The sequence below is a fragment of the Panulirus ornatus genome, chromosome 67, assembly GCF_036320965.1.
Source record: "Panulirus ornatus isolate Po-2019 chromosome 67, ASM3632096v1, whole genome shotgun sequence".
In the NCBI taxonomy this organism is placed as follows: domain Eukaryota; kingdom Metazoa; phylum Arthropoda; class Malacostraca; order Decapoda; family Palinuridae; genus Panulirus; species Panulirus ornatus.
This window is the reverse complement of record NC_092290.1, coordinates 7231920-7245263: the sequence shown is the minus strand read 5'-3', so window position 1 is coordinate 7245263 and position 13344 is coordinate 7231920. Positions and strand designations below refer to the sequence as shown.

Sequence of the window (13344 nt, the reverse complement as noted above, 5' to 3'; positions counted from 1 at the left end):
CTGAAATTACCATTGTAGGTGCTCAAAGGCAGGAAGGTAACCTCATCTGTGGCACACACTTCCTTCTTGTACATTCAACAAAATAAGTATTGATACACTTGCCATGCTTTGCACTCTGAAAAAGGAAAGAATTTAGATATATTCTCCTTGATCTCGTCATGTACTGATATGCCTGCTCTCCTTGTTTGGCAATGACCCTAAACAAGAAGGGAATGCTACATTATTGGGTAATGACCCTAAACAAGAAGGGAATGCTATGTTGTTGGGTACAACTGGAGGGTTGAAGTAACTTCCCTTAATAGACTTACCAAATACTTTTAAGATCCTGTCATCTGCTAACAGTTATACTGAAACTTTTTTGGGCTTCTTGGTAAAACACCTTTCAATATTTAATATTTGTGTTGAAAATGGGTAAAAATAAAAGAGGTTCATAAGATGTGGGTGACTATGAGTGCTTATGCACTTGGTCAATGAAGACCAATGAAGAAGGGCAAGCATTTTGAGGGGAGCTGAGAAAGTGTGTCAGCAGTTCTGATGTAAGAGCTCAGGAAAAAGTGAAGAAAACCACATACCCCACACATTCCAACAAAAAATATTAATTCTGACAATCTCACCATAATATTCTGTTACCAAATGAGAGGTTCATTTTCTTGATTACAAGTATTTCAACACTGAAATATGGTAAATTCAAAGGTTCATAATACGCACTGCTACATCCACACATCCAAGCGTTCTGTAAAAATTGTGGTGAGATTTGTTAAACTACATAAGATGACACATAAATAAGAGAAAATGGGTAACTTTTGTACTATCCAGACACAACCACATTCTGATCATGGAATGACTAGAACTTTGACACACTCAAAGAGTTCCACCAATGTAAAAGAAAAAACTACGCTGATCCAAAAAATAAACAACTGGGTCCATGTATCTTCCACTACACAACCAAACTGGTCTCCCTCACTTAAACCTAATTCAAAAGTGCTGAATCAAAATTTAAGTAATTTACGTCCATCTACAATTCACTTTTACAGAGCTAGGGTTCATGTGTGTGAGGTAGAGGGAGTGGGAGATGGGACTTTTTTTTTAAAAAGCCAAGAATTAAGGGTTACTTCATTTTCCTTTCCAAGTGCCAATGAACTTTTACACATGGCTGTAGCGATACCTCCAACCACCTCTTGAATTCCAGACTTCTCTCCATGAAAGGATCAGCCTGAAACACTTCGTCCTGTCTTACCAGCTGCACAATTTGAATGAACAACAGCTGGGTCAGCCTCAGCTTCTCAACCTGTACATCTTCCTCATCATCACTGAAGCCTGACTCAAACTTCAGGAAGTCAACTTCAGTCAGTTCCAAACTTTTGATGCTGAGGAGATCCCCCACTTTTTGAGGTCTTCTAGTCCTTTCCCACAGAGGAAGTCATCTTCATGATTCTGCTAACCTCAGTGTCGACCGTGGAGAATTCTATGAAGTTCAACAGTGCATCCTTCCAGTTTTTTCCAGTAAGCAATAATGGTCAAAAGCTTGACTTCATCCTGGGTGATACAGTCAACCATTGTATATATTTTCCAGCCATCAGTGACTCACGAATAGATAATCTTCCATAGCATCACAGATCTCTACAAAAGTACAGCAGGTGTAATAGCTCTTGAAACATTTTATTATGCCTTTATCTAATGCCTGCAACAGGGAAACATAGTGTTTGGTGGAAGAAACACCACTTCAAATTTTGTGTTTGCAAGTAGGTTCCCCTTAGCTAGTTGATCTAATGCACTGCTGAGGATCAGTAGCACTCTAAACTACACAGTGCTTTTGTTTAAGTATTGCTCAACACAATGGACAAAATATGTGTGTTGCCAGAACATGAACATGCTATTGGTAACCCAGGCCTTATGATAAGACTTTAAAAAACAGGCAAGTGATATGTATTTTTCCACCTGAGGGCACAAGGGTTCTTTGATTTGTAGAGAGGCATAGGTTTCACCATGCTGACGTATTGGCAAAGAGAAGGGTTACCTTGTCCTTTGTTGCCTGAGCCCTAGAGCAAGTCCTCTCTTTGACCTTCTCTGGATGATAACACTTTGCCTCTTTCAACTACTTCAGCTCAATGACAAAGTTTCCTGTGATGCCTGTTCTCAACGAGGTTTCAGATTATGTGTAAGTTAGTTGTTTTATAAAGCTGCCGAATCAGCCGTGCCTGCCTGGAATCTGGAGGTTAAGGGAATGGTAATGAACATCATCCTGTTACTATCCTGCAATGGGAGTCTGTAGGAAACATGAATTCACTGATCATCTTCAAGAAATAAGTAAAATTAAGTATCCACTATGCAGATCATTTCTTGAAGAATTTTTTTGGAAAAACTGAACAGAGCCAATGTTTCAGGTTTTAATCATACAGGGGTTAAATGGCACCTTTGTCTGGATTTTCACTGATATTGAGGAAAACTAAATGGCACCAGTTTTGGATTTTCCAGTTAACTATTCAGCAAATAAATGGGAGTTCACTATACTACAATTCCTTGTTGTTAAAACCTGTGCACTGGAAAGCTAGCTAACATGAACTACTCCATAAATGAAAGCCACACATACCTTAGCTTCCTATTAAGGTGGTAAAATAATGTACACAAACTGAATCAATTAGTTTATTCGCTCATAAAGATAAAGCTCCAAGGCAATTTTCTTAATAAGCTCACCTGCAAATGCTGCACTGGGAATACCAAGGTGTGGTCATACTGAGCAAGTTGAGGAAAATTTGCTCCAAAACTTGATCCATACTTCTGAAAGAAATACACCTTAGGGTCATAGGGAACTGACTGCTGTGACTGCAAAGAGGGTCGTTTACCTGGACCTCCCTGTATCCGTAACCTGAAAACAAAACAAAAAAAACATGTAATAAAAATCTACTGATATCCTACCTCCTAACCCAACTCTATGCACTCACACAAAAATTCTAACCTTCATATGATAGCACATTCCAATGATGTGTAAAAGACAATCAGAGAATATATGGATACAATGCGATCCAATAGATAATTCATAGGTTCTCAACCTTTTTCTAAGCAATGCCCCCTTTGATCTTTCCTAAGTATCTCATGAACCCTTTACTTTGAAAAACGTACATTCAAGGGGGACCTTGCAGAATGGTGGGATTATATTCCTGAAGAAATTTCCCCAATCTGGCTCTCATGTATGGATTATAACTGAAACAGCTTACCATCAGTACATCACACACTATCATGATATAAAATGGATTCTCTGATTGAACAGTATTTGCAATTTCACTGGTAAATCAGGTAATATTTTATGATACCTATTAAAATTGCTAGTAATGAGAGCTTAAGGTAAGTGGCGGTGGTGGAGCAGAGCAAAGATGGAAAGAACAGTTTGTCGAACCTTCCATAGAAAGTTTTTCCATTCTATTATATGATATTCATGAATATCAAGGTGTCTAGACTTAACATTACATTCTTAATGTTTTCAAGTCACCATTGTGTTGTTCTAAGAATATGAACCCTAATTCTTGAATGTTGCTATCATATAGTTCAACAAGGATATTGACTGAGAGGGTGAAGGCATGTACAGAGCATCAGATTGGGGAAGAGCAGTGTGGTTTCAGAAGTGGTTGAGGACGTGTGGATCTGGTGTTTCCTTTGAAGAATTTGAGAAATACTTACAAAACAAATGGATCTGTATGTAGCATTAATGGACCTGGAGAAGGAATATGATAATGTTAATAGAAATGCTTTGTGGAAGGTCTTAAAAGTATATGGTGTTGGAGGCAAGCTACTAGAAGCAGCAAAAAGTTTTTATCAAGGATATAAGGCATGTGTACAAGAAGGAAGAGAGGAGATTGACTGGTTCCCAGTGAAAGTCAGTCTGCAGCAGGGGTGTGTGATGTCCCCAAAGTTGTTTGATTTGTTTATGAATGAGGTGGTTAGGGAGGTAAATGCAAGAGCTTTGGAGAGAGGGGTGAGTATGCAGTCTGTTGGGGATGAGAGAGCCTGGGAAGTGAGTCAGTTGTTGTTTGCCGATGATACAGCTCTGGTGGCTGATTCAAGTGAGAACTGCAGAGGTTGGTAACTGAGTTTGGAAAAGTGTGTGAAAGGGGAAAGCTAGAGTAAATGTGAATAAGAGTAAGGTTATTAGGTTCAGTAGGGTTGAGGGACAAGTTAATTGGGATGTAAGTTTAAATGGAGAAAAAATGGAGGAAGTAAAGTGTTTTAGATATCTGGGAGTGGACTTAGCAGAGAATGGAACCATGGAAGCAGAAGTGAGTCAAAGAGGAGGGAGCAAAGTTTTTGGGAGCGATGAAAAATGTGTGAAAGGAGAGAACGGTATCTCAGAGAGTAAAATGGGTATATTTGAAGAAATATCAGTTTCAAATATATTATATGGTTGCAAGGTATGGTAGTACAGAAGAGGGTGATTTGTTAGAAATTAAATGTTTGAGGACAATATGTGGTGTGAGGTGGTTTGATTAAGTAATGAAATGGTAAGAGATGTGTAGAAATAAAAAGTGTGGCTGAGAGAGCAGAAGAGGGTGTGTTAATATGGTTTGGACATATGGAAAGAATGAGTGAGGAAAGATTGACTAAGGATATATGTGTCAGAGGTGGAGGGAACAAGTCAAGCGGGAGACCAAACTGGAGGTGGAAGGATGGAGTGAAAAAGATTATGAGTAATCGGGGCCTGAACATACAGGAGGGTGAGAGGCACTACAAGGAAAACAGTGAACTGGAACGATGCGATATACCAGGGTCGACATGCTGTCGATGGACTAAACCAGGGCATGTGAAACATCTGGGGTAAACCATAGGAAGGTCTGTGGGGCATGGATGTGGATAGGGAGCCGTGGTTTCAGTGCATTACACAAGACAACTAGAGACTGAGTGTGAATAAATGTGGCCTTTTTTGACTTTTCCTAGTGCTACCTCGCTGAAGAAGGGGGTACGTAGCAGAAGCGGAGGGAACAAGATTTCAATTGTTCTGGGCCTGAACATGAAGGGTGAAAGTGTGCAAGGGAAAGAGTGAATTAGAATGATGTGGTATACTGGGGTCGATGTGCTGTTGATCAATGGACAGAACCAGGGCATGTGAAGCATCTGGATTAAACCATGGAGAGGTTTGCAGAGCTTGGTTGTGGATAAGACAGTTGTAGTTTTGATGCATTATGAAAAAAATTATGAAAAAAAATAGAAAAAAAATATATCTAAGCTAGCTGCAGACAGGGATTGTATCAATAAATCTGCATTAAAATTCCTTTACTAACCCAACATCTCGTTCGCTGTCCACACTGACAAGAGAAACAACATCTGGGCATGAGGGTAACGTAGATGATAATGATCGAGGAATGATAGGACGAAAATTGCTAAAACTCTTCTTTTTGGCCATTTGTGGGGGCTCAGCAGGAACTGGAGTAGGGATTGTCGGCTCTGGGAATATTTGCAGGAAAAGGGGCTTTCCTGAAGTAGAACGCCCAAGAGCTCGAGCCAAACCCAAAAGTACAGGTACCGTTCCCCGGCACAACGAAACTGCAACAAAACAATACTACTGACCACGGAAACCTGTTGGGTAGCATGATAAACTGATGAATCAAATATAAATCCAAGCACACTATTTTCAATAAAATCTTTTATCACTCCATTTATAAGAATTAAAATACTATATAATGCCTTACTTACTAGTATATTACTTCACAAAGATACTGACTTTTCAACATTTATTTATTCCGAGTTGAAGAAACCTGCCAAACAGCTTAATATACTTAAACTAGATCTTTCAAACGTGTATATATGCATAATCTTTTTCATACTCATTAACCATTTCCTGTGTTAGCATGGTAGTGCAAGGAAAAGACAAAGAAATATTGCATTTGTTCACATTCATTCTCTAACGATCGTGCTGTGTAATGCAACAAATCACAGCTTCCTATCCACAATCAGGCCCCACAGGCCTTTCCATTGTTTATCCTAAATGCTTCAAATGCCCTACTTCAGTCCACTGACAGCACATTGTCCACAGTAAACCACATCACTCTAATTCACCATATCCCGTGCACAACTTTTGCCCTCCTGCATGTTCGGACCCTGATCATTCAAAATCTTTTTCACTGTATCCTTCCATTTCCAATTTGGTCTCCTCATTCTCCTTGTTCCCTCCACTTCTGACACATATAGCCACTTTGTCAACCTTTCCTGGTGCTACCTTGCTGACATGGAAAATGTTGATCAAGTATGAAAATATATATATGTATATATATATTGTCAAAGGTGTTTTACAGGCAGTCTTTACTACATTCAAATGGAGAAAAGGAAAAACTTTGGCAAAGTACAATCAAGGTCTTTTAATGCTTCATATAGCACATCTTTACAAAAATTACATACAAATAACTTACCAAACTACGCTGGGTTTATACAAAAGTAGCAACTTAAAAGTTACAATCTGAGCTCACTGAAAAGATCTGTACTTAGAATTTGTAAATATCTGATATTTGAACACTGCTTAGTTCCAAGGAATTCTGACGAGATCTATCTATACCAAATGCAACCACTGTGCTGTACCATCAAGCTCAATCATCACAAAAATACTTTGGAGTCAAGTGCCTCTAACTATTCACCTCTCTATGACAAAAACAAAGCACAAAGTAGTACAGAGCGATTAAAAAAATTAATGAAATCATATGAATAGCAAAAATTACTGACTTTTTCCATTATTTGAGCGCAGCTGATCATCACGAGCAGTTCTGATAACCACATTTGTGAGTGATGAAAGGACCTCCACCTGAGTGGCTATAATTTCCTCCCGCATATCTTCATTGTTGGCTGCAACATCAGTTAGTAGTGTCGTTAGCAAGAAGCTGAAGCGCTCAGCTACAGGCATCCCTGAGTAAAGCAAAAAAAAAAAAACCAGTAAGTTAATGAGTGACATGTCAACCTGACCCAAGATTGAAAAATTACACATGGAATGACACTTGAAAAATTAAAAAGCTACATTGTCACTTTTACAAACCAAAAGCAAAAACAACTGTGGGCATCTTATATGTTATTATCCTGGTTGGTAAGAATTCCAAACATATCCTTAGCATGCTGCAAGAGGGGATACAGAGAAAGTGGCACTAAGCTGTAAAATATCAGCAGGTTGTTCCTAAAGGGAAAAGACATCAGAGATATACCAAATAAAGATACAAATGAAAAGGGTAACGTGGTAGGAGAACAATAAATTTTTTCTATTACAGTCAAGAATTTCTTACGGCTATAAAACAAATATTGCAAACTCACGATCTGTTGGGTAGATTCTTTTTTCATCAAGCCAAACAACTTTAGGCAGAGCTCGAAGAAGCCTCAGGAAATACTGCAAAATATGAGTCTGGTGCTGTTGACCAGACTCCAAAAAGTAAACCCCCAGAGCAACCACTGCATCTTGGCCACGCTGGTCAACTCGAAACACTCCTCCATGGCTCTCACTAGGGCACAGTGCCAATAATTTCTCTACCTGTGATTAAATCATTAAACTCATTACAAACAGTCTTGCCAAAGTCTTAACCCTTGAATCTTTCAGTTTCATTAATCTATGCTACAAAACTAATCATATGGATAACTTTATCTGAAAAAGGATTTTCCAAAGTGGTCAGCAAAATGACATACACATTAATTTATAATTGAATGGCAGTCATATGGATGTTTGAGTATAGAAGCTTTGTAACTTCTGAGACATCTGGAATATAATTCATGCACTACCATTGAAAATCATCTTAATATCTCGTTCACAATCTGCTAATGAAAAGATGGTAAATAGTGTGAAATAATTAACTAATTCCACACTGATTTATTTAAGAAATATCAAGATCTGTTGTTGAGAGTACTGAGAAGCACTGCTCAAACCATGCACTTTTCTTTTTTATCCTAAAACGAAAAAGTTGATAGTTGGGAGGGCTATGAAGAAAAGAAAAATTGTGGGTCTATATCAAAGTATGCAAAACATTTGAATAAATCAGCAGAACCTATAAGAGCCTTATACAATTTCCAAAAGCTAGACTTTACCTTGATATTTTCTGAAAAAAGTATGATCATCATGGCTCATGTTTACATAATTTCTGCGAGTCTTAGCACATGATTGCATTACAGCATGCACAGTAATCACAGACAGTAATCATGCTGGTATAATTCAACTGTGATACTAAAAATCATGATAGAATATCTTGGTTGCCAGAGAGAGTTAGGTGATGTTTTCACAGGTTCTGTTGATTTCAATAAATGTTTCACTTACCTTTATGTACGATCTCTACAGCCCTCCCCTCTCTTGACTTAGTATAGGAGGGTACATAAAAAAACATATCTCCTAAAGAAGCTTCCCTGGTCTCAAACCATCTTGCATACTAATTTTTACTAAAACATATGATATACTGCTAGATTCCACTGGTAATAAGGTTACAGTAACACTACACTACAGCTTCATACTAATAAATTTTCATGCATATCATGACAACCTGTCAAATTCTATCTTGCAGAATGAATAATGCTCCTTTCTCTCTACCTGATAACTGAACTCATTTTGGTCTATAAAAGAACAATTTTGCAAATATCAAGATTTATATAAATATCAAATCTAATGAAAAAAAAGTCAACTGCACTAAATTTACTGGAGTCATCTTGAAATTCAAGCTAATGTTTAGGTAAAAATAGCTGCACTCATTAACCTTATCTGTTCATAGGGGGTAGTACTCTTCTATAGCTAAATGGACCTCAGTGATATAGCAACGGAAATTACACATATTTTTTTCTAAACTATAATCGGCAAAATAGCATCTGACCCTGCAGAGCCAACTAGAAAGCATAGTATCACTCAGACTGTACACAGAATCATTTGTTCTGGATTTTCTCTGTATATAGAATAATTTGTTCAAGATTTTCTGTATCACAGAGATGTCCTTATCATTTTGAGTAAAAAAAAAAGAAGTTTATCTGGGTAATTTTCTTCGAGATTCCAATTATCATGGCAATGAAAGAACGGAAAGATTTACATTTGTTGTACAATGTTTACCCTATAACATGAAATACCCTAGCAATAAACACTCCCTCAATTATATACTACTATCCTTGGCAAAGCCATATTATAATTGTTTCTGCAAGTAATGGAAGACTTACCGACTTAAACTGTGTTACCACCACACCTCTCTGACTGTCCTTACTGAGGCTAACCTGATCATATGGCGTGGGTGTGACCTTGGCAAGTGTCCTGGCCAGCTGCTGGACAGTTTTGCTGAAGAAAGACAAGTGGGATTGGTCTTCCAGAGTCATCACTATGAGCCCGTACTAACATCTCGGCCAGACTAGTGAGTCCGGACTTCCGGAGTGAGGCTTCGAACGTCGTGAACTTGGGGGTGTTCCGAACCCGAACCTTCAAGTGGTTGTTTCCGAACCAATATGGAAGAAAATCACAAGATGATATGAAATATTGGTAAATAATTAAAGAGAAACAAATAATGCAAAGGATAATCTAACATCAGCCCAAGAGAGAAACACGAAATATGTTACACACTAGACATACGTGACAAGATGAAAGTATCATGAAACTACTTCTGGGTGTGTTTCTCGATATCTATAAGGAACGTACGGGCCAAGAAATGAAAAGTATCAACAATTAGGACAGATATGGCCAAGATAAGAGCAGCAGAAAGCCAGGAGAAACAATCATACAACAATCATTACAGTTACAAGAGATACCCAGCCCTGTGGAACTAACTTTTGCAGGAGTAGCGGTGATGCTGGGCCGATGCACTTTGACTTAAAAGATTAGTGGCTTTGTATTAATGTCTAGAAAACGCTTACCGTGTCTGTCCTTAACATCTTCATATTCGTTATAATTTTGTACGTCTCTGCAACAGGTCCATTTTTTATCCGTATTAAGCAGTTTAATAGGGGAGACGAATGAGAGGATTTATCTTTCTTACAAAGAGAATATCGTGGAGAAATAATATTCAGTGTGAGAAAGAGGAAGTCACTGAAATACGAGGATATGTGCAAAACAAAGATCATAGACAAAGTGTGTTCACGAGGTCATTGTTGCAATCGAAATAATCATAATATGCTATGCAACTTAGAATTAAGACCGATGTAAAACATCAAATATTTTTTGTAAGAGCAAGTATCATTATATAATGAATGATGTTCATCTGAACACACTGTTGTAATACCCCATATGGCACAATCAACGACTGTAAGAGAAACGTTCGCTTGGGGACCAAAGGCGGAAATGCAACCCATCAAGGGCGGATCAATGAGACTACAGGAATTTCAAAACGTTTATCATATCTGCCAGAGCGTATGTAAGGAAATGGCCCCCAACACCTTATTCGTTGTTCAGAATTTACCAATTGTCTCCGTTACCTCTCCTGTAAGTCAAACCTTCCCTCTCCTATTACGCTGCATCTTCGAGCAATTTCATCACTTCTCTAGTGCAATACACTGTAGTTTTAGTAACGTTGCTTGCCTTTCTGATTAGTTTTAGAAGAAAAAAAACTGCCTGTGGGCTCCTGTTAAAGAAAAAAAAAAAGAGAGAAGTTCAAGAGACAATGGATAAACGCTATTTGGTAAAACCAAGTGGCACAAGTGAGGGTATGCAAAGTAATGCAAGATGGTCAATGACTTCCCCAGCAACCACCAATGACTTACAGAATGTTGTGCTTTTACTTGTATTTCACCGCTTGTTGACAGTGTATGGCTTCGTTACACTATTTTTCGATGTCCGTTGACATAAATTCACATTTTCAGCCCTTGTGGCTGCCCCTAAATATATCCTACTGCTGTGTGATATTCCATGTGTCCTGCTGCTGGCTGACACGATACAGGGATGGAGGAGAGTCAAGGCAGGCCCTTACTCATCTCCCCATGATGCTTGGCCCACCTTTAGCTCCTCAGTAATGCCTGTCCCTCCATTAAGCCCCTCCTCCCCGCCTCATAATGAGTAGTCCTTCCTCATTCCCCCGTAATGCTTGGCCCTCCCTCACCCGCCTCCCGCTGTGTCTGGCCCTCCCTCGCCCGCTCTGTAATGCCTGGTCCTCCCTCACCTCCCACCGTAATGCTTGGCCCTCCATCACCCACCCTCCCCCAACACGACGTGGGCATGTGTTGGCACTGGCGGCAGTGAAGTAGAGTGCAACAGTGTTCACGACGCCCTAGTCAGTGCAGGAGCTCTCTTGAACGCGTGAGTTACTGTAACCAATTCATTTATAGTGTCCCACACGTTATGGCGTGGGCAAGACATTACGAGCACTCGACCGACTTGCATCGTTTAGAGTTACAGAAACAAAGGTCAGTACGAGGAGAGTTACACAGGTAGGCTGAGGGCCCTAAATATATTTTGTATGTAGACAGAGGCTTAGAAGAGGGTATGTATATAGTATCCTGGGTGATCTTTTACCGCCACTTTCATCCCTGGCTCACCACCTCTTACTACTACTACTATTACAACTACTACTACTACTACTGCTACTACTACCACTACTTATAATAATAATAATAATAATAATAATAATAATAATAATAATAATAATGAATTTCTACCAATATAGAAAAATGAATGTGGACAAAGCTATGCATCAATTTCAGTGGCTCAACCCTTAATCTAGTAAACTATTATGACAACCTAGATAATTCAGATTTGCAAACAAGTAGGTGAAGTGCATGACGGCTCATAACTATAAACATAAGTTCTAGTTATAACTTACAATCGCAATATGGAAATTTCGTGTCTGTTGCTTGTGTGAAGTTACTACCATCACCATGAATTTCAGTAAATCGTAACCAACTTTACCCATGGTGTAACGGCGTCTGTACATATCGGAAAAAGGGAGGGGGAAATTTTACACTTATCCAGCTTTTCCCTACAACTGATTGTAGCGCAGTCTTCGAGCTGTAGGAACCCCAAGGGAAGGGTCCTTTGGGTAACGTACATTCTACCACTAATAATAATAATAATTATAATAATGCTAATAATCACGTCTGCTACTTTAAGAATAATAGAAACAATGATGAGATAAATCCCCAATCCACCTACATCACTGGAAGACAAAGAAACAGGACAGAAAATATGATCACCCTTGAGAAGTGGTAAATGTAGATTTATGCCTACCGAAGCTTGATAGAGATAGACAAAATACAGACAAAGGGATGATGGAGTCAGACTGTACGTGAATCGAGTACAATAAAAATTTTCGTAAGGCAGTAAAAAAGAAGCACTGACCTTACTGAAAACATGAAAACAGAAATAAACTATTCCGTTAGCTATATGGTACTAAAACGGGAAAACACGTCAGTAAATAGACTGACATAAGAACTGGATACTGACTTTAAGTCAGCTGAGTATTTGGTTTGGCTATGAAGTACCAGTCTGTTGTCAACACACAATTTATGGCGTAAATCTTTCCAAACAGGCAGTTTAAAGATCTCTTCATAACCAGATTGGGAGAAGCTTCAAGAATTCTACAAGCGTGATCGCAATGTCATCGTCATACTGTCTATTCTTTACTTGCCTATTAGTAAGGCATGGGGTGAGTCCTCCACTCATGGGGCCTTTGTATGTGAAGACCAGTGTTAATTTAATGGGTTTCATCAGCTGAAGGTCCAACAAGCTGGTCACGGTCATGGTGAAGGGCGATGTTTACAAACCAGTCTTGTGCTCATCAAATATGATGCGTTCTGATTGGTCCACTTACGGCAGGCTTGTCTCGCCCCTCAATCCGCTAATAAGTTTACTAATAAGTTTACGGAAGTTGCTAGTGAAAGTGGTTGTTGGGATGTGGAGTGCCACCAGAGGCATCTCGTTAAGCATTCTAAAGTTGCCGCGGTGATGAGTCACTCATAGGACTTAAACGAGTTTAATGGGAACTGAATTGTTTACGTCGAAATGAACGTAGTTAAGCGACATAGACAATTCTATGAAACAGTTAGCAATGATTCACATTAAAACGAGTATGCAGCAAGCTATAGAGATTAAAGGAATCAAAATGTTTCATTATACTCAGCCTCACCGGTTGTGCTACTGAAATCCACCAGTTCAAGCACCTCTTCCTAAACATCAGAGAACAAAATGAGAGCATAAAAGAAATGACAGTACAAAATAATCACACGGTAAAACAGTCCGAAAGAACAGAGGAAATAATGTAAAATGGAACAAAGAGATATGAGTTATAGGACTGTGTTTAGCCTTGATAGAAAGGATCATATACCATGCTGCGCCATGGGTAATGCGTGATCGCGAAATTTTAAACAACAGGAGTGTTTCAGCTCACACTTGGGTCACACCGTGCCTTTGATGTACTTCACCACCTCTGAAAATAGTCAAAA

At 38.9% G+C, this 13344-nt stretch overlaps 2 protein-coding genes across 5 annotated transcripts in view; one reads left to right on the top strand and one right to left on the bottom strand.

Moving 5' to 3' along the window:
* Pi4KIIIalpha (phosphatidylinositol 4-kinase III alpha) overlaps positions 1-13344 on the bottom strand; it is a 226679-nt gene that overhangs the window by 60537 nt on the left and 152798 nt on the right. For all 3 annotated transcript variants that reach the window (XM_071658781.1, XM_071658779.1, XM_071658780.1), the window contains 5 exons: positions 9199-9397; positions 7279-7492; positions 6703-6882; positions 5271-5532; positions 2695-2866 (listed from right to left, as the gene is read on the bottom strand). In XM_071658781.1, the coding sequence (XP_071514882.1) occupies positions 2695-2866; positions 5271-5532; positions 6703-6882; positions 7279-7492; positions 9199-9297 (927 nt within the window). In that variant the 5' untranslated portion in view covers positions 9298-9397. The remainder of the gene's footprint in view (positions 1-2694; positions 2867-5270; positions 5533-6702; positions 6883-7278; positions 7493-9198; positions 9398-13344) is intronic.
* LOC139747039 (prestin-like) overlaps positions 11087-13344 on the top strand; it is a 28950-nt gene continuing 26692 nt past the window's right edge. The window contains exon 1 of one of the 2 annotated variants that reach the window (XM_071658786.1): positions 11087-11203. Coding sequence is in view for 1 of the 2 variants with exons in the window: in XM_071658783.1 (XP_071514884.1) it covers positions 11246-11310 (65 nt within the window). In the remaining variant the exon portion in view is untranslated. Of the gene's footprint in view, positions 11311-13344 lie in introns of both variants that reach the window. The other variant, XM_071658783.1, reaches the window with a different exon arrangement.